Source organism: Chaetodon auriga, chromosome 1, assembly GCF_051107435.1.
Source record: "Chaetodon auriga isolate fChaAug3 chromosome 1, fChaAug3.hap1, whole genome shotgun sequence".
Classification (NCBI taxonomy): Eukaryota; Metazoa; Chordata; class Actinopteri; order Chaetodontiformes; family Chaetodontidae; genus Chaetodon; species Chaetodon auriga.
Window position 1 is genome coordinate 31,056,390 of NC_135074.1, and position 26,111 is coordinate 31,082,500.

At 42.7% G+C, this 26,111-nt stretch overlaps 2 protein-coding genes across 3 annotated transcripts in view; both read left to right on the top strand.

The window, feature by feature from the left end:
• Positions 1–1,322: 1,322 nt before the first annotated feature.
• On the top strand, positions 1,323–20,229 carry LOC143323022 (aggrecan core protein-like). 2 transcript variants are annotated; one of them, XM_076734568.1, is made up of 20 exons: positions 1,323–1,440; positions 5,058–5,152; positions 5,319–5,410; positions 5,967–6,258; positions 6,605–6,779; positions 6,999–7,126; positions 7,244–7,537; positions 7,993–8,292; positions 8,431–8,605; positions 8,688–8,815; positions 9,067–9,360; positions 9,447–9,545; positions 9,635–11,248; positions 12,102–12,179; positions 13,150–13,263; positions 15,347–15,505; positions 15,596–15,678; positions 16,781–16,925; positions 17,513–17,695; positions 17,806–20,229. In XM_076734568.1, exons 2-20 carry the CDS (start codon positions 5,065–5,067, stop codon positions 17,871–17,873), a joined length of 4,509 nt encoding a protein of 1,502 aa, XP_076590683.1. In that variant the 5' UTR covers positions 1,323–1,440; positions 5,058–5,064; the 3' UTR covers positions 17,874–20,229. The 2 variants fall into 2 exon arrangements, with proteins under 2 accessions (XP_076590683.1, XP_076590691.1); XM_076734576.1 differs by lacking the exon at positions 13,150–13,263.
• Positions 20,230–23,614: 3,385 nt separating this feature from the next.
• Positions 23,615–26,111, top strand: part of znf408 (zinc finger protein 408) — a 15,280-nt gene continuing 12,783 nt past the window's right edge. Inside the window, exons 1-2 of the mRNA XM_076734659.1 lie at positions 23,615–23,712; positions 24,644–24,929. Of these exons, the coding sequence (XP_076590774.1) occupies positions 24,648–24,929 (282 nt within the window). The 5' untranslated portion in view covers positions 23,615–23,712; positions 24,644–24,647. The remainder of the gene's footprint in view (positions 23,713–24,643; positions 24,930–26,111) is intronic.

Genomic DNA, 26,111 nt, shown 5'->3' on the forward strand with positions numbered 1-26,111 from the left:
GCAGGAGCCCGTTAAAGAGCCCAAAGGTGACGGCGGGACAGCAGAGCAGAGGATCATGGGAAATCTGTGCTGATGTTTTCATCCAAAGTCTGGTCTTGTGTCAGAAAAAAATGGGGATCGGTTAAGCTGTAAAAATACTACTCAGAGCAATTAAGGTATCATAACTGTAACAGTTTAGCTGTAGTCTGAGCCGCTTCAGGAAAACAGAAGTTTAGTGAAAACCGATTTAACGTCTGATTATTTAAAAGACGACATTAGCCCGATCAGACAGGTAGGTGGAACAGAACACACCCTCCCAACTCCACCCCCGTTTCCTCCTTCACCCCCATCAGATAAGTCAAGTGTGCCAGGCAGCCCCAGTTATGTTTCCTTCAAAATAAAAGCCTTTGCTGGGTTTGAAAATATGTAAAAGAATGACAGACCATAGAAAACAGGCAACAACAATAACACTGATTCTTCTAAAACTACTGCTGCTATGATTACTGCTGGTACTAACACCACCACCACCAAAGACAACAACAACAAAATAATAATCACCATCATCATAATGCTCAACAATAATATTCAGACATCATGTACACATTAATAGAGTTCTTTCAAAATCCAAGTCACAAAGTGCTCCACACAAGACAGCGACAATCACGAAAACGAATAGAAAACTAATCAAATGGGCAACTTCTATTTAAAAAGAAGACACCAACCAGCCCAGAATAACAGAAGTGAAAACAATTCCAGTCAAATAAGTCCAAGTCCAGAACAGGCTTTTAGAGTCATTAATAAAAGTAATCAGGATAAGCTCCCCAATAAAAGACATTGATGAAATTTTGATACTAACTCTGAACCTTTTTCCTCAGGAAAGTTTTGGAAATTTTGGAAACTTTTTACAACAGAAATCCATTTAAAAACGTGTGAACGAGATTCTGCTCTTCAGTAGATCTGAGGTCGACATTTTACTATGAACAGAACTACTGAACAGAGGAAAAGTGGGACATTTTATGGGTCATTTAGGCTGAAGGTTTCTCTGACGGTGTCCTGAAAGTGTGTCAGTACTTTTCCTTGTGTCAGTATTTCCAGATAAAAGGGTCAAAATGAATCAGTGTGTGAGTAAAATGAATTTGCACGCTTGATTTGAAATTCCTATCGAGCTGAACGCTTCCCATAAAACAGTCTAGCTTCGTCCCACATTACGTGAACAGCTACAGAAATGCTTTTATTCTGAAAGCAGAAACCAGCGCTCCTCAGGCCTCGCTGCCAGCAGCTTGACGTTGGTGTTTCCCTCTGAGGTTTGAAGCCTGACCTGGTCCCAGTCTCTTTCCTCTGCACACAGCCGAGCATCCTGAGCTCTCTGCTGCTCTCTGGGACCTTTAAACTCAAAACCTGGAGCTCAGCTCACTGAAGGAGAGTCTGACTTCGATAGCACTGAAGGTATTTCTCCAACAGGTGAGTTAAACACTTTGTTTTGTTCTGGCAAGTTTTCTGAATGGATGTGTGAGAGGACCAGGCCTTCATCTGACAGATCAGCATTAGCATGTGTGCTTTATTAAAACTGAATATTCACAAAATATTTAGGAAATTTATTTCCTTAATATATCTTATTATGATACTACTGTAGTACATCTGCGCCCCCTCTCTCAAGGGTCAGTATGAATTTTCTTTACTGAAAGAGGAACAGTTCTTTAAAAAGGGCATTAAGGGACTGCGTTTGTGGTTTTCACCTGAAACACAACATTTTTACCTTAGTATCATATTTGTTGAATTTCAGAACAAAATCATTAGAAAAAAAGTTCATTTAGCAACAGCCAAAAACTGACATAAATAAAACCAACTAAAACCAAAGTTCATTTTACTTGATTCTAGATACAAATCACTCTTAAATAGATCTTAAACATCGTTATCATAGTACATTTTTTGTCTTCCACATGAGAAAAAGTACAGTACAAAACATCAGTCAGTCAGTATAAATCTAGAAAATCTGTCCACAGCAGGTCACCAGCAGATGTCAAACTGCTGTAAGAGTCTTATAGGAACATTATAGTGACTTGTTTCCGTCATGGAGGAGGGTCTACAGTATTTCTGTAATGTGAATCATCAAACTTGATGTTTTTAAACCTGACTGAGAAATGTTCCTCATGTGGAGAACAAGCTTTAAAAAACATGAGGAAACAGGTGAGGATCAAAGCCCCGGTGCGACCGCACCTTTGGCCTTCCACTCCTCCCATCATGTCTCACTTTTCCAAGTCTCCCGCCTGAATGTCGGCAGTGTTGAGACGTGATGGAAAGGCAGGAGCTGGAATACACGGCGGGCTGTTTACATAGGCCCTGTCGTCAGAGCTGCCATAATGCGGGCTTCAGGGGGAACAGATCTGGTCTTATAGGCCCCGGTCTCTCTGGGAGTGGACCTCAGCGGCGGCTGAATGAGCTCAGTGTGGAGCCGACCACCGGCACGGCTCACACACAGCTCAGCTGCTAATCAACTGTCACTCAGTCCAAACAGCGCGGCTCAGTCCGGAGGAGGCACTCCCTCAAAGGGAAGTCTGAAGAAAGTTAGCCCTTCTCCGACACATCTGAACGACAAACACGTATTTTAGAAATGATGTGCCGTTAGCAGGAGGAGGAAACAGAAATGTGGGTGATGTGCGTCACTGTTCACCCAGCGGTGCACAAAAGCTAAACGTGTACACCAAGGCAGAAGAAGCCAGCCAGCCAGCAGCGGTGGTAGATGTACTGAGATGTTTTACATGAGTGAAAGGAACAACAGCACAGTTATACTCCGTTACATGTACACACAGTACATGTAATGAGTAAATGAGTAAAAGTAGGAAGCAATGAAGTACCTCAAAAGAACATCTTAAAAGAACATGCATGTTCTCTTTCCCATCATGAACATGTACGTTAGGTTCATTCTTCTGTCAGTGCCTTGAAGACGGCACTGCTCCTTATGTTTAGGACGAGTTAAAAGCAGAGAACAAACCTCCCTACGAGGATGAATACAGGATAACTTTGCAGCCCCCACACAGACGCTTCTTCCCTAAAGTCTTCCAGGCATTCACCCTGTGCTGCATCTCTGGCCATAATTGAGAAATGTGTTCAGGTCGTACAAAGCGTGTTGGATTTCTGCAGCTCAGAAAAGTTTGCAGGAGCTTGTTGAATCTGTGGTGAGAGCCGGAGCTGCATTTCAACCCGACCACGAGCCCAGAGACAGTCTGTCCAAGAGTTTCTGAGCTGTTTCCTTCATGTTTCAGTGCTTCTAAAACTGTTTTACAGTTGTGTCTGTGTTCTTCACTATCAGAGATAAGACACTGTGGTGGTCTCGTTATCTTACATGCAGTGGTGGAAGAAGCCTCTTTCTGAGTATAGAGCTCCAACATGAACGCACTATTTTCTGGCGAACTTTCTGACAGTTTGGGTTTTACTTCATGAGAGATTTCTGTATTTGTGTTTCTGTCTGTGGTCAGTTGTTGTGTTGCCACAGGTGCCAATCAGTGTGATCAAACCACACCCACACAGTCCTGATGAGGCAGACTTTTACAGACTTTAGAGTCAGTATGTGACTCTACATGTAATTTCCTAACTCAAAAAAGTGGATTTAGTGCTAAATAACTCTTAAAATACTCACCTTCATTAGGCCTGTGTGGGTGACAGCAGCTGTCATCAGCCTCTGAATCAAATGTTGATGAATCCTGATTGGTACCCAGATGGCTGTGGCATCACCTTTAGGCCCACACAAATCCAGAAATTTCTCCTGTGAAACACTGACAAGTGTTTTAACTTTGGGAGAAAATAGTTTGTTCATGATGGACCCCAAAGATTTGAAACCAAGGGCCTTTAAAAGCAGCAAATGGCAAAGAGAAAGGAAAATTACTCCTAAAAGTCCTGCATTTCTAATTAAACTCGAGTAAACCGCTCTTAGCAATAAGATCTAGGTGACTCAAGTATCTAAAAAAACCTGCACAAAACTGAACACACACAGTAAAAACTACTAAAGACAAAGTTCGTACATGGCAGAATCTCAATACCAGTGACAACATATACAGCCTCCAATACATCCTCAGACCTGAACAACAGAACAGGTGGGAAACGGTGGCAGTTTGGTCAGATTTCGGTAGTAAAACTACTTGGTTAGGTTTGCAGATCATAGTTTGAGTCAAAATAAGTTTGTTACACATAATTTAAACTTACGTATGTGATGTGAGTATGTTGCTTAGCTAACTACTAACTAATGCACTTTACTGACAATACCAGTAAAAGATGTAAAAAAAAATACGACCTGCACCAGAAACTAGTAACTTGTTCACTGACCCGTAATCAGACTGGACTTGAGACTGAAAGAATTTGATGACGCACGTTTGTGGTCACGTATGAAAAATGTTTGACGTGTGCTCGTGTCACTTCTGATGCACATGCACATGGAAATGTCCAAACTGAATCTGGGAAAAGTCTCAGTCCTTCACTGTAGAAGGAGGGAGGAGCAGGAAGTGTCTCTCAGATGGAATAACAGCAAATATTTACTTTTGAAAGAACTGGAGCTCCTTGTTTTCCTGTGAGAAAATAAGAGGCGGTTGTTAGAGAGAGAGAGTAATCACTCAGCCGGCACATGAACGTTACAGAGATGTGCGGTTGTGAGTTATTCCTTTGGGAAAAGAAGCTGCTGTGGAGCTTCTGTGGAGGAAAACTGGAATCAAGTTTGGGTGTGTCAGACATTAAAGGTGGAGGTGTGGACTCCAACAGTCAAAGGAGAAGAATCAAACAACATGGGTGAATTTTGACTTGAACATAAATGACTCATAGTTTCATTTGGATCTGAGTGTTATGACATCAGTAACACGAGCTGGCTTCTTCCAGCCCAAACAAACCAGACATTCAGCGTTCAAACTGCAGCATCACTGGAAGCTCAGCATCATGTGTTTCCAATGACTGTTCAGTGTGCGTCTTTAGAGAAGTTACTGGTTTTGGTGTAAGTCAATGGATCCTTTTAAGACCTCTCAGTAAATACAAACTATTTTTATATGCAGCAGTGATGGAAATGAGAACAACAATTTTTCTTCTTCATATTTCAGGTAAAACATGATAAGGTGGATTGTGTTGCTGTCTGTGTGTCTACATGTCATCTCAGCATCATTTGATTACATTTATGAGGAGCACTCCTTTATGGGTAAGAACACATATTTATGATAAATAATGTCATGAATTTACTGGATGTGAAGAGAGAGACCACATGTTCAAAATGTCGGCAATATAATCATCTTCTCTTCAGTATATGTCATTGTCATTACAACACCTGTTGAAATTGACCAGAAAACTCTCGATCTCCTTCACAGACCCGGAGGATGTGCTGAGTGTGAGCATTCCTCTGGAGGAACCACAGCGTCCTCTACTGGGAGGAACATTGGTTCTACCGTGTTACTTTGAGGTGTGTAATTATAAGCGTTTATTACGTCAGTTAGTTTTGAAGACCAGTATATTCTCTGCTGAATTTGATACAGAATATTTACAACTGAATCAAATCGCTGCATTAAATCTGAAAGGGGTTGTTTGTAATGACAAATCCAGAGAATTATCACTGAACTCTGCAGCACTGTGGAGTTTTTTGAGCCACCGGACACCATGTGCCCAGCACAAAATGGAGGACAGACCCACTTAATGACTAGCCGGTGAAGAAACTGGCTGAAGAGTCAGATATTTACTCAGGAGTTGTGGACACCAAGACAGAGCTAAAGGAGAGTTATTATTGGATTTAAATTCATCAAGAGGACAAAAACACAACTCAAAATGAATGGTGATGTTGTTCTGAGTCTGCTTGATGTGTAAACAGCCGACTGCCTGTTCAGATTAGTTTGAGTGCTATTAAAGTTAGTTTTTGTTGTCATTGTGTACCTTTCTATTTTCTAATGCTACCTTTAATTAACTTCAGACCGTTGTTTTTATTCAGCAAACTGGTGGTGAATGAATTTTTGTTTCCCATGTAGGACCACACTGTCCCAGACCCCGGAGCTCCCACCATCGCTCCTCTTTCTCATCGTATCAAATGGAGCCTTGTTACCAAAGAAAAAGTCACAACTATTCTAGTGGCCTTGGAAGGGCAGGTGCGTATCAGCGAGAGCTACCTGGACAGAGTTCATCTGGTGGGCTACCCCATGACTCCTACAGATGGTAGCATCAAGATATCTGAGATGCGGTCCAGTGACTCAGGGGTCTACCGTTGTGAGGTTCAGCATGGAATCGAGGACAACCACGACATCGTCCATGTGCAGGTTCAAGGTATGCAAATGAGCTGTCAAAGAAGTGTCACATCACTTACACATAATGTCAGTGAGGAACAAATCTGAACATCCAGTAAAACGTTATTTGCTTGTTTTGTAATGTTCCACACAGTTTTCCTGGTTGTCATTTCCTGTAGGCATGCCCGATGTGACGTAAACTGCCATAACTCTTGAATTTACTTGGCAAATGCGACCAAATATACACACACATTTGAAATTTCACATCTTAATTTCGAGGAATTCGTTTGCAGAGGTTTTCTGTGTACTATCCAGTTTTACTGTATTGATTATTAAAAAATTTAACTGAATTCATTCTCCATTAAAGCACTTGTTTTTATCTCTAGGTATCGTGTTTCACTACCGTGCCATCATGGGTCGCTACAGTCTGACTTTTGAAAAGGCGAAAGCAGCGTGCACCCAGAACAGTGCGGTCATGGCTTCTCCTGAACAGCTCCAAGCAGCCTTCGACGATGGATTCCACCAGTGTGACGCTGGCTGGCTCTCTGACCAAACAGTCAGGTTGGTTTGTCACTTGATGGACAACAACATATTGTAAAAAGGAAAAGGTGAATTTTGTAGTTTTAAGGTTGTAGAGAAGCAAATGTAAGATATCAGCATGTGTTTGAGAGGACCAACTTTTCCAAAATCATCCGTTTGCAAGTTTTTGTCCTTTTTAATACTGAAGACATACAGTATTTCATATTGAAGACAGCAAAACTTATTTTCATTTAACTCAAGGTACCCAATCCACGATCCTCGTGTGAACTGCTACGGTGACAAAGAAGAACTGCCTGGGGTCAGAACATATGGAGTGAGAGACCTCAATGAGACTTATGATGTTTACTGCTTCTCTGAAAAGATGACAGGTACACTGAGATGAACAATGCAATATCTCTACTTGGGACTGGTGTGAGAATTTTCTTAGGTTCTTTCCCCATTTTACTCTTAACTTAACTTAAATGAACTTCTCTTAACTAATACAGGCAGAGTTTTCTACACCACCTCTGCAGAAAAGTTCACCTTCTCTGAGGCTGTGGTGGCATGCTCTAATCAGGGAGCTCAGTTGGCCACTACAGGGCAGCTTTACCTGGCCTGGCAAGGTGGGATGGATGTGTGTAATGCCGGCTGGCTGGGAGACAGAAGTGTCCGCTACCCCATCAACATTCGTCGGCCACAGTGCGGAGGAGGTCTTCTGGGGGTGCGAACTGTTTATCTACACACAAACCAAACAGGATACCCACTTCCTGAGTCCCGCTACGACGCCTTCTGTTACACAGGTAGGCCATCATTCAGGCAAAGAGTGGAGATACTGAGAGCACTGTTACCATACGCCGATAATTTCACTAGTCAGAGATTCTTATGCCAAGAGATTGACCCCCATTGATGACCTTTGATCATAAAAGGTTACCCAGGGAAAGATTATGCTCTTCAAGGGAGCTCTCAGCAGCAACAAGGATTCTGCTGGGAGACCTAATTGCCATGTAAAACAAATACATGCATGAACACTGAATCACCGAACACTGAGTCAACAATACCAAATGCTTGGGGTGATGGAATTGTGGAAGCAATTAGGTATCAGCAAAGTAATATGGAGTCAATTTGTGCTGGTTTAAACCTTGTGAGGTTAGACATTTTACATGACTGGAGAGGCCAGGCTTGTTAGAAACTCAACATTATTGGATGGGAAAATTTCAGCACTTTCTTACTAATCTCTCTCCCCGGTCACCTCCAGAGTCCCCTGACGAGGAAGGTTCAGGCATCGTAGAAGAGGGCAGTGGTGTGCTGAGTGTTACGACAGTGACACGAAGCCCAGAGGTATTCTTCAGGAGAACGACCACAGAGAGTGAGGCAGTCGGAGAGGTGGAGACTCAACAGCCTACCATTGTGGACTTCACCTTCACAGACAGCACTACTGAGTTGCCGCTGCCTCAGCCACCAAATATCACGGAGTTTGTCACTGACCTGATAGAGCCGGCCACTGCCCCACCACAAGGCAGGGAGCCCGGCAAAGGCTTTGTGATGCCTCAAAATGGTAAGTGACAAAACTGCTGATGCATGTTACTGTATGATAATTATAACGTCACATATGAAGACCAGCCCTAATACTAATGTTGCTATTATGTCAAAAATGGTTCCACCACATGAGAATTCCCCGTGTTTCTCTGTGCAGGCGTGGTCTTCCATTATCGCTCAGGCTCCAGTCGTTATGCCTTCACCTTTGTTGAAGCCCAACTTGCCTGCCAGAGTGTCGGAGCATCCATTGCCACCCCAGAGCAGCTGCAGGCAGCATATGAAGCTGGGTATCACCAGTGTGATGCAGGATGGTTACTAGACCAGACTGTAAGGTAAATCTGAAATGTATTTTCATTTTCAGAGGAGAGAGATTCTTGTCCAAAACATCACATCATTACAATTGATCTTCTCTAGGTATCCTATTGTTTTCCCTCGAGATAAATGCGCTGGTGATCTGGGGGATCAAGCTGGAGTTCGGTCTTACGGTTTGAGGCAAGCAGATGAGAGATATGATGTGTACTGCTATATTGATGGACTCAAAGGTAAGAAAACACTTTTTGTCTTGTAAAAAAAAAAAAAAAAAAAAAAACAACAAAAAAACACCCCTTTAACTTAAAAGAGACTTTTGTGCAACTCAATTTTACCATACACGCAATTACAGGGTGAATCAACATCAGACTAACCATCATTATCCCACTTTTTACACAGCTATCAAAAGACATTGTGAGACAAAAGTTAGTTGTTTAAAGTCATTATTTATCACCTTCTTGACATCTCCTCATCTGCTCCACAGGTGAGGTTTTCCATGTGGGCTCTGCTGAGGGTTTCACCTATGATGAAGCTGCTTTTAGCTGTCAAGAGCAAAATGCTGTACTGGCCTCCACCGGAGAGCTCTATGCAGCCTGGAAGATGGGTTTTGACAAGTGCCGTGCTGGCTGGCTAGTGGATCGTAGCGTCCGGTATCCCATCAACAACCCCCGCACTGAGTGTGGAGCAGGGAAATCAGGAGTGCACACTGTTTACGCTCACCCCAACCAGACAAGCTTTCCGGAACTCGACGCCAGATTTGATGCATATTGTTTTAGAGGTGAATGTTTGACTATTATTTAATGGGCTAATTATTATATATTTTTTTAAATTTCATTATCATTAATTATTGTGTCATTATTACAGCGGACCTTCTACTTATTGCAAATGAAACTGGACTGAACATCACAGATATCCAGGAGGCCCTACTTAACCTAACATCAGTTACTGATCTGTTGAGGCCTGGTAAGATTTAAATCATGAATAAATGACTTGTGAAAATGTACCTTTTATTTCCCATGTCTCACACTGATTTTTTCTCTATGTCCCTTTAGCTGTTCCATCCATCGTCACTCCCATCCCTGTGGAAACTTCAGGCTCTGGCTCAGGCTCAGCAGACTTCAGCTCAGGGTCTGCCTCTGGGGGTCCCTCTGGCGACTTGTCTGGCTCAGGTGACCTGGCTGGTTCTGGAGACCATGTAATCTCTGGAGAGCTGTCTGGTTCTGGAGACCTGTCTGGTTCTGGAGACCATGTAATCTCTGGGGATCTGTCTGGATCTGGAGACCTGACAGGTTCTGGAGATCAGGTCACCTCCGGAGATATGTCTGGTTCTGGAGACCTGTCTGCATCTGGAGATTTCTCTGGATCTGGAGAACTGTCTGCCTCTGGAGATTTGTCTGGTTCTGGAGAGCTGACCAGCAGTGGAAGTTCTGAGCTGGCCAGTGGAGCATCAGGTTTCAGCAGTACAGATGCTTCTGGATCAGCTCTCAGTGGAGAAGGATCTGGTATCACTGTTGTTTTTTCGGGCATCGACAGCATTATCTCTGGAGAGGGCTCAGTTTCAGGAGAACTCCAAGAAGCTGGAGAGGGAAGCACAGAGGTCCTTATCTTCCCGTCATCTGAAGCAGGCTCTGGAGTGCTCAGTGGTAGTGGTGAGCTGTCTGGATCTGGCAGTGGATCTGGTTTAAGCTCGGCGGAGAGTGGCTCTTCAATGGAAATCTCTGGGGAAAGTGGACAGTTCTCTGGCATGTCATCGGGTTTCTTCACCAGCCAGGACTTTTCTGGGTTTAGTGGTTTCCCATCAGGATTCTCCTCTGGAAGTGCTAGTGGACAGTCAGGAGAAGCTTCGGGAAGTGGAGATGCTCAGATCTTACTGATTGATGGTGAACTGATCGATGTGTCCACCCATACTACCCACAAGGAGTATGAGCTTGGTGGAGGCCTATTGGCGTTCAGTGGCTCTGGAGACATGTCTGGATCTGGGATTCTCAGTGGTGATCTCAGTGGCTCGGCCTCTGGAAGTGGCTCTGGGTTCTTCTCAGGTGTGACCTTTGTAGGGTCAGGGTTCACTGAACTTACAGTGTCATCCTCTGGAGAGCAGGAGGCCTCAGGGTTTTTACTCTACAGCTCTGGGCAGGGAAGTGGTGAACACTTATCTGGATTTGGAGGCTTGAGCTTTGTCTCTGGGTCTGGATCAGGAATGTCTGGATCAGGGATGTCAGGATCTGAGTCCTCAACTAGCGGGGAAGAAGGCAGTGTCACATTCTTGACAGGGGATTTTATGACAGAGGTGTCAGGAGACACCACACATTCTATGGAGCTTGGACAGGGGTCACTGATGTACAGTGCAGAAGGAAGCAGCAGTGGCTTTTACTCTGGCAGTGGAGATGACCGCTTGTTCACAACCAGTGGCATTTCTTCAGGAGCTTCCTCTGAAGTTCTGCCACAGGTGGTGCTGCCCTCTCCATCCAGTGAATGGACAATGACAGAGAGAACTACAGGACCAGAGGAGGCCCTTAGTGCGACTGAACTGTCACAGACCCTTGGTGAATTCTATGGAACTCAGGGCCCGGTGCTTGCACCCGCAGGACTGGCTGCTCCTCCAACTTCAGCTAAACCAGCCTCTGTGCAGACACCTGGCATTGTTGAAGAAACTGGTTCAGTGGAGGGTAGGTCAAACATTTCTTTCTGTGACAAATCTGTATTTTCTATCACTGATTGTACAATAACATGACATTTCTGATCCTGTATTTTGGTAAAATCGTGGGATAGAGTGTGTCAGGGTATGGAGATCAGTGTTTGTTCAAACTCATCCCCGAACAGGAGCTTGGGCAAGGTACTGAACCCTCCCAAAAACTGCTCCCTATGCTGTGCCATTGGTGTGTGAATTCATATGTATGTCACTTTGGATAAAAGCGTCTGCCAAATGACTAACTGTAATTGTGAAAAAAAATGTTTTTAAAGAGCCATAAAAGCCAAAGAACAGACTGAATCAATGCTGTAAATCACTGCTCCAACCAAATGACAACTGCACTTCAAGATATCTATAGTGCACTGTCCTGCATCTAGTCCCCCCGATATGGATAAAGTCAGCCATTATACCACAAAGAGCTGCTTTGACTTCCCTCATTATGCAATGTTTTGGAAAAACTGATGAAATGTGAATTACCACATCATAGTGTGCATTGATTTTCATCAGGATTAACATGATTGATACATCAATTTTAGCAGAGAGGTTTGGTCTTAGTGTTAATTGCTTTGTATTAATGTCTGATTTAATAGCCTCTTTCAGTAGCTCTTTTCAGGACTGCAACCTGTCCAGTTTTATTCACAGAACAACCGTGGAAGGAGAATTTGTTCAGGTGCTGCAATGCAGCATTTGCAAACATGACACTGATGAAGTCAAGTTTTCAACTTTTTTCAACTTGAGTAAATGAAAACCCGGATGACTGATGCACAGTACTTCTTTTAAAAGTAATACTAGTGTATGTCATGTTTGAATCACTTCACCTGTTTTTCTAGGTGGTTTCAACCCTTGTGAACCCAACCCATGTGGTGCTGCTCCATGCACAGCAGAGGATGGGGTTGCTGTCTGCCATGGTGAGTCCCAGAACAGCAGCAAGCAGCAATTTTAACTCTCTCCTTTCTCTTTTAAAGCTACTGAATTCAATATTGTGTGATGATGTTTTGGTTTACCTGACTTTGCCAGCAGTGTTTCTCTGTATGTCTGTTATCGAAGAGTCTGCATGTTTTATATTGTTGGTCTGCATTCTGTTTATTAATCAGCTTGTCAGTTATATTTTCATATAAACACTGAACTGATTGTGATTATATTGACTGTTTATGAGTAAGAATTAATAGACTTAACAAAATCATTTATCTCTCCCTGCTGTTCTATCCTGGTGTGTTTTGCATCATATTTTTGCTATGTTTTGTGTTCCTTTGGTTCTCTTTTATTCATTTTGTCTGTGTCTGGCTATGGTTCTCTGCATTTGTGTGGCAGATTGAATGTTAGGGTGCTTGTCAAATAAGTATCAGCTCTGCTCTGAGGTTGTACAGCCTCTGTGTCACACGTGTTATTAAAACTGTCTTCAGCCTGTATGTTGTTTTTGGTCTGCTGTGCCAGAATGCCGCCTCTGCTTTGCTGTATGCATGCTGAACATATGTGCTTTCTGGCATCATATGAGTGCTCTCAACCTGCTGAATTTCAATACTCATCTTCTGCTGCAACCAACCACAGATTCAAACACAAACTTACTGCACATATTACAATAATCAGTTGTTTTCTTCACAGAAATAAAGACAGATTTGTTATATTTAAAATATATCATTTATGATAATAATTTGGTTACCTGAAACACCTCAAATAATGCGATTTTAGATGATGACTCAGTGTGCAGGAAGTCTAATCTGGATCAGAGGTTGCAGCAGCTACAGTATTGTTCATTAACTTCTCAGTCCTGAGGTGTGATAGTCCTTCTATCACAGCTTCACCTCCCTCACCTTGCTGGCCAACCTCCCACCCCACCCCACGCTGAAACAGTAGTGTCACCCGCCCCCTTTTTTGCAGAGGTAGATGTCTGCCATTCCAACCCTTGTGCCAATGGAGCCACCTGTGTGGAGAGTGCAGACTCTTACAAATGCTTATGCCTGCCCAGCTACGGAGGGGAACGCTGTGAGATCGGTATGAGATCAGCTTCAGCTAATAAATACTAACAACAGCCTCTCGAAAACAACTGAGGAAAGAGATGCTAAACATCACCACCCAATAGCATCACTGCTCGCTGTGACTCTGTGAAAATACAAAGTCATGAGGAGTCGCGGTGGTCCAGCAGTCGAAGATGTACGACATGTTGCTGTGATGTCCCTGGTTTGGAATGAGACCCTGTTTTAAAAAAGGTCATAAAAGTAACTAAAGGGTCAGTTCACCCCAATCCTTGCTTCCCAGGAATAGCATCCAGTGAGGCAGTCATTGTTCAGCGTTTTACTGCTCAAAACACTGAACATTTGACCCTTAATTAAAACCTATATGGAGTCTTTCCATGTTTCCAGAGTGATGTGCAGATGTGCATGGGGTACGAGCAAGAGCAACACTCAGCATCCAAAGAGTCTGGATGATGCTTTTTTCTTTTGTTTGTTTTGTTTTGTTTTGTTTTCTTTCCCAAAACCCAAACCACAACAGCACAAGTCAAAGGAATAAAATAAACAATGCATTTGTCTGCTCTTAGGAAAGCTGCTAATGTTAGCATGCCTGGCTAACTAGCTCTCTACCTACTCTGGATACAAAGTCTTAAGACAGCAGCATATTATTAGCTAGAAACATTATTTCAGGTTACATTTGAAACAGCCAGTTCAGCTGTGTTATTCAAGGGATTCTACTGTAACTGAAGCATCCCATTATTCAAAAATTGCTGCTGAGTGGCAAATCTGCAACCACTATCAATGTTAACTGCGTAAGTGCCACGTTAGAATGCAAAGCTTGACAGGCATGGTGACAGTGACTAAGGGGGGAGGAGTTAGAGAACCTCAAAAACCCAAGTGCAGGATGTGTTTTCACAAAAAACATCCCAACCAGGATTAAACACTAAGCACACTAAACAATTTTCATAAAGACAGTTTATTTGAAATGATTGATAATCCAATTTCTAAGGTGTGTCAGGCAGAAAGCAAAGTGTCTTTCAGGTGGGATCCTTTCAAGAGCAGCAGAGATCAGATCTTAGGATTTTAAATGGTGGATGGTGCAGACTCCTAGACATTTCCACAGGCCAAACGCATAAAGGAGTGTTAGGGATACTTCTGGAGGTCCTTAATGAGTCACAGTGTACATCCTGTTCTTAGAGTAAGAGGTTCATCATCCTTTCTTTGTACCCATATATTGTACAATGACACCGGAGCCAATTCCATTTGCTGATGCAGACAGTGAGATTCAGTTTAAAGTGCTGCAAAGTTCGTGGACCTTGAGCTAAGATAATGTCAAGCGTACTGATCCCAAGGCCCATGTCTGTGGATCATCCTGTGTAACAGGGACATTGTCTCTTGAAGGACTTGTTGTGAAAGGCATGACACTGACAGCATGTCAGAAATCTTAGAGGTGGACATCACGCACGACAAATAAAGCCAGCACCATTTGGGGTACATAGGAAAATATGAAAATACTTCTATGTAATTTGGGTGGACTGACCCTTTAAGTTCAAATTATTAAGGAGGAGCAAGAGAATGAATGAAGCCTTTGAGTGTTACAGTAAGAGGAAAAAACTGAAACGCACAATTACATTACTGTTGGGCAGGGCTCTCCCAGCTGAAGTGAAGCATTATGTTTAATTTTCCAGTCTGTACTGGGACGTTTGTTTTGTATGTCAGGGTGGAAACACTGTCCATTGTCAGATTTGTACTGGATTCCAGAAAGACTGAGGGCATTGCAGAAGGAAAAACGCTCCTCACCGACTCACAAGACAAGTACTGAACAGGCAAAACTGAAACACTACATGGGTTGTGAACAATATCAAGCACTTTATCAGCTGCTCAAACACTAATACTACACAGACAGCAGAGAGAATGATCAGAATACAGAATGGCTTCTCATCATCAGATGCTGTGCTTTAGTTTCCCAACCCATTTGTAGTTGTGGATGAGAAAGAAGATTTAATTAGAGTGTATCTGAGTCTCAGAGCCCTAAAAATGAAAAACACTTGTGCATATTTAGGTGAAAGTGCAGTCAGAGTGCCATACACTGAATGAACGTTGACTCTTTGGTGTTGTGGCTGCAGATGAGCAGCAGTGTGAGGACGGTTGGACTAAGTTTCAGGGGAACTGCTACCTACACTTCTCTGACAGAGAGATGTGGCTGGACGCAGAGCAGCGCTGCCGGGACCTGAACGCCCACCTGGTCAGCATCATCACCCCGGAGGAGCAACACTTCGTCAACTGTGAGTGGAAAATGTGGTGTGTGTTCGTGTCAACAGAGATGAAGACAGAGAGGAACGAAAAATAAAGTCTAAGCACTTCTTTGTCCACAGCAAACGCACAGGACTACCAGTGGATCGGACTGAATGACAAGACAGTAGAGAATGACTTCCGCTGGACAGATGGCACTCCGCTGGTGAGTGAGGACGTTACACTGTTGTGTTTCTCCTATTACAGGCAGAGTATAGTTAAGTTTGGTTGCATGGCCTAGTGCAGCAGTTTTTTTTATTTATAACCCCTTAAAGAGACACAAAACAACCAAAAAGAGACTAAAGTGACCACAAAGACACCCAAAATTCCAACAAAGAGACTCAAAACAATCACAAAGACATGCAAAATGCCTCCAAGGACAACATTCAAAACAACTGTAACTGCAAACAAGGTCAATTATGACTCTTTGTTTATACCTGATGCCTCATCAGAGCTAACCTATAAATCTAACCCAATACAAATCATGCTTTCACTGCATTAATAGTTCTATATTGGGTTTCATTTAACTTTGCACTTTGCATAAGTTTTTTTGTGATTTTGACTTGCGTATCTCTGGTATCTAAAGAGGAAAGAGGTTGTCTGAGCAAGCAAATTCAATGCGATGCCTTAACAAGATCCAAAATAGCTCTGCGCCATCTGATCTGTATAAACACGACCTCAGCTGCACCACTCCACCCACCTCAACACAAGTGGGTTTATTGAAAGGCAAAGAACAGGTGCAACACAAAAAAACTGCCTTCGTTAAAGGGAGTTTGGATTGAGAACAGCGTGTTTGAAAAACATGGCTGTGTTGGTGGAAGCTGATTGCTTCATGTACTGGTGAGATGATACTCTGTTTGAGGATCAGAATAATGAGTTTGAGGGCTTTTCAGAAGCCAATACGCTGCACAGTGTCCTACTGGGATGCACAGATTACACTACGAGACATCAACTCTGGAAAGGTGCCCTTCAAAACTTGAGCCAGGCTTTACTTTGTTGTTGGAAGACTTCACATTTCTAGCTGGAGCCCTTTGTATCAGGACCCCTGTAGCACTTTAAATGACTGATGGGGCTGCATTTTTGGATGGGGTATCCTAAAACAAACTGCTTCGTACAAAGTGTTGTCTGATCACACTGAAGGGCAAAAGAGGTTATACCTGTTCTGAATGTCCACATTCGAAGACGGAGCAGGACGTGCCTCGTCGTTGTTCTCTGAGTCTAGGTTTACATTTTAGTCAAGTAAATTTCTACTTTCTCCTCTTCCACAGCAATACGAGAACTGGAGGCCAAACCAGCCAGATAATTACTTCAACTCCGGGGAAGACTGTGTGGTGATGATCTGGCATGAGAACGGCCAGTGGAACGACGTGCCCTGCAACTACCACCTGCCGTTTACCTGCAAGAAAGGCCCAGGTGTGTTGGTTCAGACCTAAAGTCTGCTGCTGCTGGTTTGTTAGCCTACGATGAGATAATGATGTAAAATCAAACTAAAGCGCTGAAAGAGGCTAGAAAGCTGCAGAGCTGCAAGATAATTCTCCACAGGAGTTTCAACAGCACAGCGAGGGAGCCCCCTTTCAGACGGAGCCATTAGATTTGATGATATACTCGCAAATGTGTTATAAGTGCACTGGTAAGTTCACTAGCTTGGTTGCAGCCAGTAGGTGATTTGAGGGGAGATGCTATCTTCCTTGTTAGCAAAATGACCAGAATGCATCCCCCTTGTTAAGGTGCCTCCCCCTCCCCTAGTAGCAGAGAGATCCTTAAGCCTTTATCAGACTGAGGTTTGTGTAAGTAGAGTGTATGACCCCAACCATGACAGAAACATCAGCAGCCTAAGAGCGAGAGGATCATAGAGACACACTGCAGCCCAGCATTCCTGTAAAATTCCCATAATATCTCTATGATCATTCAGTAGCATCTGAGCAGCCATTTACTTAAAAAACATGTAAGTGGACACCTGGTTTGGTAAAGTGCCCTGTGGTCTCTGGTTCTCTCCTCAGTGTCCTGTGGTGCCCCGCCAGAAGTGGAGAATGCCCACATGTTTGGTAACAGGAGGGAGGAATACCCTGTCAACGCCATCATCCGGTATCAGTGCAACCCGGGTTTTACACAACGCCACCCTCCGGTGGTTCGCTGTAAAGTGGACGGGCAGTGGGAGAAACCCCAGGTGGAATGTACTGATGGTGAGGGCGCTTTGCACCAATACCTGTCACTCATCCTGGGACTGCTTTGTAGGAAAGAAGCGTGTTGTTTCTTAACAATAACTCACTGTTGTGTTTTTGTCCCGCCGCAGTGAAAGCCAGAAGAAGAATACATCGGAGGAGCAGCAGGAGCGCAGCAGCCAGCAGGAGGCTCCACTAAAGGAAGAGGAGGACTTTGTTATTTTAAAGAACATTTGCAGCACACAAAAGGCCATTTTCCATTTTAGTGAAGAGGAACTGAAGGGTTAAACTGTTGGAAGGCCCACATGAAGGGTGTCCCAGCATGGTGATGTGATGTCTGTCTGTCCTGTCCCCTGACCCTCACAATAGATTTGAATTCTATATAATAACTTTATTGCTCTGAGTTTATTTTTATCGTGTGTATTGTAATATAATTTTGTTTGGCGAAATCATTGCTGGGATACTTTGTTCAACGAGTTTTACATTTACAGAAGGCAGCATTATGTCTGGTTCGCGGTTGACACGTTGCTATAAAACTGGTTTATGGCGTGAGGTCCCAAAAATGACGTTTGTGTCCCCATAAGGTGCAGCTTATTGTATATCTGGAGGAAGAGAAAGGCAGCAATCAATTATTCAAGTGCCCCGACAGCTTCTGTCCTTCAGGCTGGTTTCTGCACTCAGTCAGTGTATCTGAAGGTTTCACTGTCAGAAGAAAGCCATTCACCGCCGTCCCTTTCTATTGTACAGCATGAAATCTACTTCCACAGAGTGAGAAATCATTCCAGGAAAGGCGGTCAGAGGCGGCACCTGAGGACCACCGAGTATAACTGCACTGGTTAGACGGTTTAATTTGATCTGTGTACGTTGGCGTGAATCATCCAGGGTGGAAGAGGTGTCAAACCGGTCACCTGACAAACATGTCAGTCAACATGTTCAACAGCTGGAAGGGATGTTTCATTTCAACTCAGGTCTGACACAAGCAGCTCCTAATTTAAACTGTCAGCAGGAGTACTGAGAAATGTCAGAAATGTATTGGAAATGTTATTCAGGATTATTGGATTATTTCACATCTCTAAAGTGGATTTATTGGACATATCTCCTTAAAATGACCCCCTTCATGAGTGGAAACAAGAAGAGAACATTAAACAGGTGACAATCAGACTAAACTTAAATCCAACACGCTGAACAGTCGGCTGTAGTATCTTGCAGTGTAAAGCAGAGAGTTTAGGTCAATGTGAAAACACAACCTTTTATTTATTGATTTCACACAGCGACAGAGTCTCTGCTGGACTGAGCCGGTGAGTGATAAACGAGAGAGACTCAGTGCGACACGCCGTCAGCAGGAATCAAGCGTTCATGTTTAATCTGCAGAGGATGAAGAGAAACTGCTCGTTTCTCCACAGGTTGTCATGTTGGCTGGTTTGAGCCTTTTGTTTTCTGTGTGTTTTAGTTGTCATCATCTCCCACAAGGCTGTGCAGTGCGTAGTGTCTGTGTGGAGCAAGTGTCAGTAAAATGAACCTGTTATCTATTTCATGTTTGTAACCTCAGAGGAAATAACCTCGCTGTAAGCATTACAGGGTGAATTGCCTGTTGTTGTGTTTATCAGACTGACTGCTTTCATTTATGCACTTGTTTTGTGTCCTTGTTGCTGTATTTGGAGGCTGTGCCTCCTTCACACATCCTGTCACCTGCTTCATGAGAAACCAAAGACTGAGAGTTACACGTCAAAGCTTTTATTCACTAATTTAAAGGATACGTCTGTCAATATTTTCTATTTTCTTACTGTCAACAAATCACATTAAAAGACCAAAACCAACAATGAATCTTACTGACAAGTTCTGTCTGTGTGTCCAAAGCCTGATTTATCTTCTTCCTCTGTGCCACAGAGCTCCAGTACTGCTCAAAAACTATTAAAAACACATCAATGAGCCACACGGTTTCACTGGCTGACATGTTCCTTCATCACCATGAACACACCGCGGATGCATCAGAAGAACCTGACGCTGGGATGCCAAGCGCACATCAGCAAGATCAACTGAACCAAAGAGTAATAATCAACCACATCTGCAGGTACACATGTCCTGTCAGAAGCTTCACAGGTGTCTTTTTTTCTGATGGTAGCTGAAGGACAAAACGTTTTTCAAGCCGCAGGGGATTTTTTGGTTGCAGTGACGCAAGAGACTCCTGGAACAAACTGGCAGCGAGGCTTTTTCAAAACACAACACACACACACTGCAGTTTATTTTAAGTCAGTCTTACACACACACACACACACACACACACACACACACACACACACACACACACACACACACACACACACACACGGCCCCCGACAAATTCTTTGAGCAACATTTTGTACAAACTACAGCGAGCAGCTGTTTAAAGAAATGACAGATTATTCTTTAAGAGTGAAAATATGCGTGTGTGACCTGTTTTTAAAGATGAGCATCTTCAGTGCCACAGGCAGGGTCAGACGGCGCTGAGAAACAAGCTAACACGCTGTTGGTTTTGGTTTTTTGCTGCATTTGTTGACACGAAAGTTTCAGTTCAGTTATGACACACTGGCTCTTTGCACGGAGCAGATAAACGAACTGATATAAATACATGAAATACAATTTAAGAGAAATACATTCGGTCTGTTTGCCTCATCCTCATCTTCATCTAACAGTCTCTTTTGACTTCTTGTTTATTAAACCAAAGTGGTGCAGAGTGAACCCACATGTCTGAATGTTTTATGTTTAATGCGTTACATTAACGCTACATTAACGCTCAACTTGGACTTCTTTCTGAAAAACAGAACTGTGTTTCTAACAATAACAGACTTGTGTATATATATTTAAATTGTTATTTTTTATGCTCTTATTTTAGTAGATGTGTCATATTTTAGTAGATGTGTCATGCACCAATTTCACCAGAAAAAATTCCTCGTATGTGTAAAAGCATTCTTGGCAATAAAGCTTTTTCTGATTCTGATTCTTTCTGATTCTGGTTTGTACTCACACTGATCGACACCAAATAAAAACACTTTGCTTATCAACGTCTGTGATGGATTCAGGTTCCTCTCATGACTGTATGTTTCTCATCTCTGTTCATGCATCGCAGCTACATTAAGACATTAAGTTTACAAGTGTGAAGCTTATATAATAAGGAAGCTGCAGAGGTCAGTTTGTGCTCCGGTGCTCCAGGAGGGTCACCGCCCAGATATTCCAGGTACAGACGACAAACACGTCTTTCACCTTGCGTCTGCCTCTCAGTGAGCTCAGTGTTTCTGTGGCAGCAGCTGAGGCAAACAGGACACAGCACTGACTCACAGGAATAACAAAAGGACGGTAAATTTGTATTTGCCCAACAGGTTGGGTTGAACATGGCGTCAGCGTTCCCTTGTGACTGAATAGGGTCTTTTAAGGATCCTCTGCACTCCACCCTCCACACACACCGGTTCACCTCTCCGCCCTGCGCCTCCAGATGAATCGTTTCTCTCTGCTCTCAGCATATTTTGCACAAGCTAATTAGCAGAAAACAGAAAATGTTTGTAACCTAAAACAAACTGCTAAGTGAGCCATTTCTGGTTACATCACATTAGCAACAGGAACATCACGTCAGAGGCACCAGAGGTGACATTCGGTGTTTGAGGTCTGAACTTCAATATTGACCAAAAACTATATCAAAACATCACACAAATAACTGAATAACTGCATTAGGAAGCAGCTACTACATACTGCCAACGAACGCAGTATGCAGTATGTACTAGATGCATACAATCAGCTGTTCACATCCAAGGATGCAGCGAGGTTCACCACTTTGTGAAACACGTGGTTGTATAAAGGATATTACTGGGCTCAGGAACACTTTGTAAAACCGCTGTCAGTAAAAACTTTATTTGGAAATGATTGATTCTGTTTTTATTTATGTTTTACACACCATCCTGGCATTTCTGGAATGAGGACTGTTAGAAAAAACTCAGAGAGCCATTATAAGGTACAGGGATGATACATCAATTAGAGGACAACCAGTGAGTTGACTGAGAAACAGAAGTTAACAATGGCTGTGATTATTACTCAGCTGGGAGTGAAAAACGACCCACAAATGCATTTTGGATGGGATTACAACCACTGACCAGCAAAGGTAATATTAAAATCCCACATAACTTGAGTGTAAAAGGGGGTGAAGACATACTCACTTTATCCTTCTGTGGACGATGCACATCGCTGCTGAAATGACAGCAACGTCAGGCAAAAGCAATCAACTACAATAAGGAAAAAAGGAAAAACAGAACATGTCACTCAAGAAGTCAAAAATGATGTGTGTGTATAAATACTTCTAAATGTATATGCTGTGTATACGTCTCATTTTAGCTGCTTAGACACTTGTTTGTGAGTGGAAGTTCTGTCTGAACGAGGCATTTCATAAACCGAACACAAACATCTGAGAGCTTTTTTTATTTGTTGTGTTTGAGGTTTTCTGAAACCAAAAAATCCTCACTGCACCCACACATAACGCACAGCTGCCATCATCATCATCATCATCATCATCATCATCATCATCATCTTCATTCACAGTAATGACACTGGTCAGCAAAAAGAGTCCACATCCTGACCTGACCTCATGTGTGGAGGAACTCCTGCTGCTGTTTCAGAGTCATTTAAGCAATTAGAAATATCCTTCACCTTAATCTCAGCATCATAAACAGTCACATGCAGTGCCTCAGTTTGGAAAGTGCACCCAAGACCAAAAAGCCCTGACGTAGGCAGAAAAAAAAAAACCCTGAGGAAACATCAGCCATCTTTAATGCTGTTTGGCCTATAACGTCCGAATTCATGCTAGCAAACATTGCTAATGAACGACATGTTTGCTAGCTAGCTAAAGTTTGAGCAGCCTTGTAACACGTTCTTTAATGTGCGCAGTAACATTAAAACACTCAAAAACCACAAGATGAAATGAAGATTTGACTCACTGTCAAGAATTATTACATACTTTGTGAACTTCTCTTGCCGATTCAGAAGGTTTCACGGCGGTTATCTCTGACGCCACATTAAGAGCAAAACGCCGATTGCTGCCTGCTTTTTAAATGAACCTGTCCTTAACTGTAGTGTTCTGTGATTGGCTGACATCAACCAATCACAGCCAGGGATGGTCCGCTTCCATGACTCAGGAAAACCGGGTAATTAGACTCCAGAAGATGCTTTTGGTTAGATTCGTATTATCACGTGTGTTCAGTTGCATTTTTTTTGCCCCCCCCCAGATTTAGACTGACAATGAAAATAAGATCTCATTGTCACCAGGCATACTATAAAACCTAAGAAGATTAATTCTGGCTCAGGCAACTAATCTACAACAGGGATTATACAACAGTAAAGTAGGTCTTTTACTGTCAAATCAAGTCTCATCTCCAACTCAGATTATTAAAGAGTATCATGGGATTACCTGGACAGTCGTGGGGTTTTATCATGCATTCAAGTGCATTCATTCCCAAACCACAAGACGTCTTTGCTTGTTTACCTCAAATGTGGAAGTACATGTTTTATGTTCTGTTGTTGTTTTGTGGCTTATTTCTCAGTACTTCTTATGAAGTTGTATTTTGTCTGGCATTTGTTTTTTCATTTTATTTACTGTTAATTTTGAACAGATGATACACACACTATACGGTATACTTTATTGTATGTATGTATGTATGTATGTATGTATGTGTGTGTGTGTGTGTGTGTATATATATATGTGTGTGTGTGTGTGTGTGTGTGTGTGTGTGTGTCTATAGACAGGTATAGGTACGTTTACATATAAACATGTATAGCAGTAATTAATATTCTTATCAGGTATTGATATGATTATACACACTGTAGCAACTGAACGATATCGAGCAGCTGCCCTCATGTGACCGCGGAACCAATGCTTTCCAACTTCTTTCCGGTCGGACCATAAACTGCAGGGACTTCCGTTGCTGCTTTTACTTACTGGATAACGATAGCTTTCCCAGAGTTTACATCGGAATAATTAAACTTAAGATAATCAGCGTAAAACACCGATCGCATCCGAAGTATGTACACAGTTACTGTGATTATAAAAAATAGGAATAAAATATTTTATGTCGCAGATTTTTGCTAACCAAAGCTAACGCGTCGTAAAAGTTCACTGCTGCAAAACACCGACACACACTGTTACTGTTAGCTTTGGCAAATCATAAAAACAGGGTGCGTTTAGCTTAAGTTAGCATAATTCTGTGATTAATGCTAATCAATAAGAAGTACAAACATCCACAGTTCAATAACTATGGATGTCCTTTAGTTGAATCTACCCAAACAGTTCAGAGCTAACAGACGAGCGCTGTGATGATGTTGTTGGCCAGAAATGCATTTTCCCTGCGTTAGCTCGAAGCCCGCAGACAGCTGCTCAAAGCTGGTTTACAGGGTTCAGTATGAGCAGAGGTGGAAAGAGTCCTGGAATAACCTGCTTGATTCGAAGAAATCTTATTAGACCTGAATATTAGGATTTATTGTTGTAGTAGCTAAATTCAACCGCATTACAAATTCAAAAAGTACAATTAAATGAATAATATCAGTCATTTGATTTATCACAGAGACGGTCAGCAGTGTGCATCCTGACACTGTGTTTAATGCCTTCAGCATGCATGCACCCTAACTGCTAACCTCTCTGCAGCTTTCCAAAGTCCTCACCATTATTTTACATCGTATTTATTTATACGGTATGCAGCGAAATGACTGTAACAGAATACCTCACAGAAGAAATGACAGACTTAAAGGAAAACAAGACAAATGAAACAGAACACAGCATAAATGTGACATTGCATATATAAAAACAGGTCAAAGTTTATGTAGCTGCAGGGTCATGGTGTAAAATGAAAGGTGTTTCGGTGAGTTTGCTGAGAATGTGAGCAGTGTTGTGCTTGAACGTGTCTCATCCTGTTCAGTCTCAGTTCTGTCTGAGTTGTTTTTTATTTTTCTGTACAGGTTGATGGCCTGTCTTGCTCCTCCTGTCCCGTCTGCTCTCGCCTCACTTCTCTCCACGTTGCTTCCCCGCGGCTTTGCCGTGGGCCCTTCACGGCTCTGTGAGGGCAGTGTGGGGCTGTGGTGGGTCGGTCGCTTCCTGGAGGCCGGATCCCTGCTGGGGCGGGAGGGGGACGAGGAGTGGGCCTTGAAGTATCACGCTGACCCGATGACCCGCAGCGGAGACGGTGAACTCACGATGAACTCAGAGTCCAGAACAGGACCCAGCAGCAGCTCGGAGGCAGAAAAGGTAAAAGGAAAACACATTTGAAACTAAACTGAAGAACAATAACACAGATACAGACAGAACAAACTCTGTTAACATTTCAAATCTGAATATTTGTTCATTTTAACTGTAAACTTCTTTCATTCATAAAAGAACTTCGATTTTATTCTTCTTAATATGGAATATTGATCTATTCAAAAACGTGTGCTTGAAAAGTTTTGTACCTTTAATCTTCGTTTTGTGCCAATAAACTTATTTCAGAAACACAATAAAGATGCAATAAGACAATTGAAGACCGTGCAGGTGCTATAGGTGCAATAATAATACAATAAAAAGTTGCTGTGATAAGAAGACAAAGAAAATCTGCAACAATAAGAACAAGGGTGATATAACAGTTTCACAAAAAACAGTTTATCCCGCTGGGAGCATGCACATCTGTACCAAACGTCATGGCAATACGTCCAGTTACTGTCAAGACATTTCACTTAAAACCACAAATGTCAGCTGCATGTTGGCTCCAGAGGAAACATCAGGAGACCACAGATGTCTGTAAACGACTTCTCACATCCATCCAATAGTAGCTGAGATGTTTCAGTTTGGACCAAAGTGGGAGCTGACACTGCCCTCCAAAGAGCCAATCAGCTAGCAGGGCTAATAACTTCATTAACATCCTGCCAACACATCGTCTCTCTGCCCTTTCTTACATTTAATACCACAGTGTTTGCTTCAAACTCAGCTTCAATGATTCACTTCTTTGTGTTTGCCTTAATTCTTTAAGTCTGCACATGTACGCCTTTGCCTAAATTCATAACTCAAACACGGCTTTGTTCCTCCGTGATGCAGCTGACACTCTGAGGCCCATTAGCGCACACACTCAGAAACTCATTTTGTGTAAGTGCTGTCGTCATGATTGCATACGATAATGGAGTTTTTCTCTGCGAGCTTAACTTAACACCAGACTTTCTTCATCATAAGTGCCTTTAATTGTGCACCTTTCAGGGAACTGAGGAGGAAAGATGTACCGGCAGTCAAATTTAGTCTGCAGGAACCTGTAATTATCATCTGTTTGGGCCTGAATCACGACTGCACCTGAACAAGCTAACCAAAATCAGTCCTGCAGTACAAAAACACACAGCGATGAGCGCTCTGCAACGAGGAGGCTGTCCTGAAATGCAACTGGAAAATCAGTTTTTCCAACAGTTATCT

Coding starts and splice junctions, on each gene's coding strand:
- LOC143323022 (XM_076734568.1), top strand. CDS start 5,065: ATGATAAGGTGGATTGTGTTGCTGTCTGTGTGTCTACATGTCATCTCA. Junction 7,538..7,992: donor CGACGCCTTCTGTTACACAG/GTAGGCCATCAT, acceptor GGTCACCTCCAG/AGTCCCCTGACGAGGAAGGT. Junction 8,293..8,430: donor CTTTGTGATGCCTCAAAATG/GTAAGTGACAAA, acceptor TTCTCTGTGCAG/GCGTGGTCTTCCATTATCGC.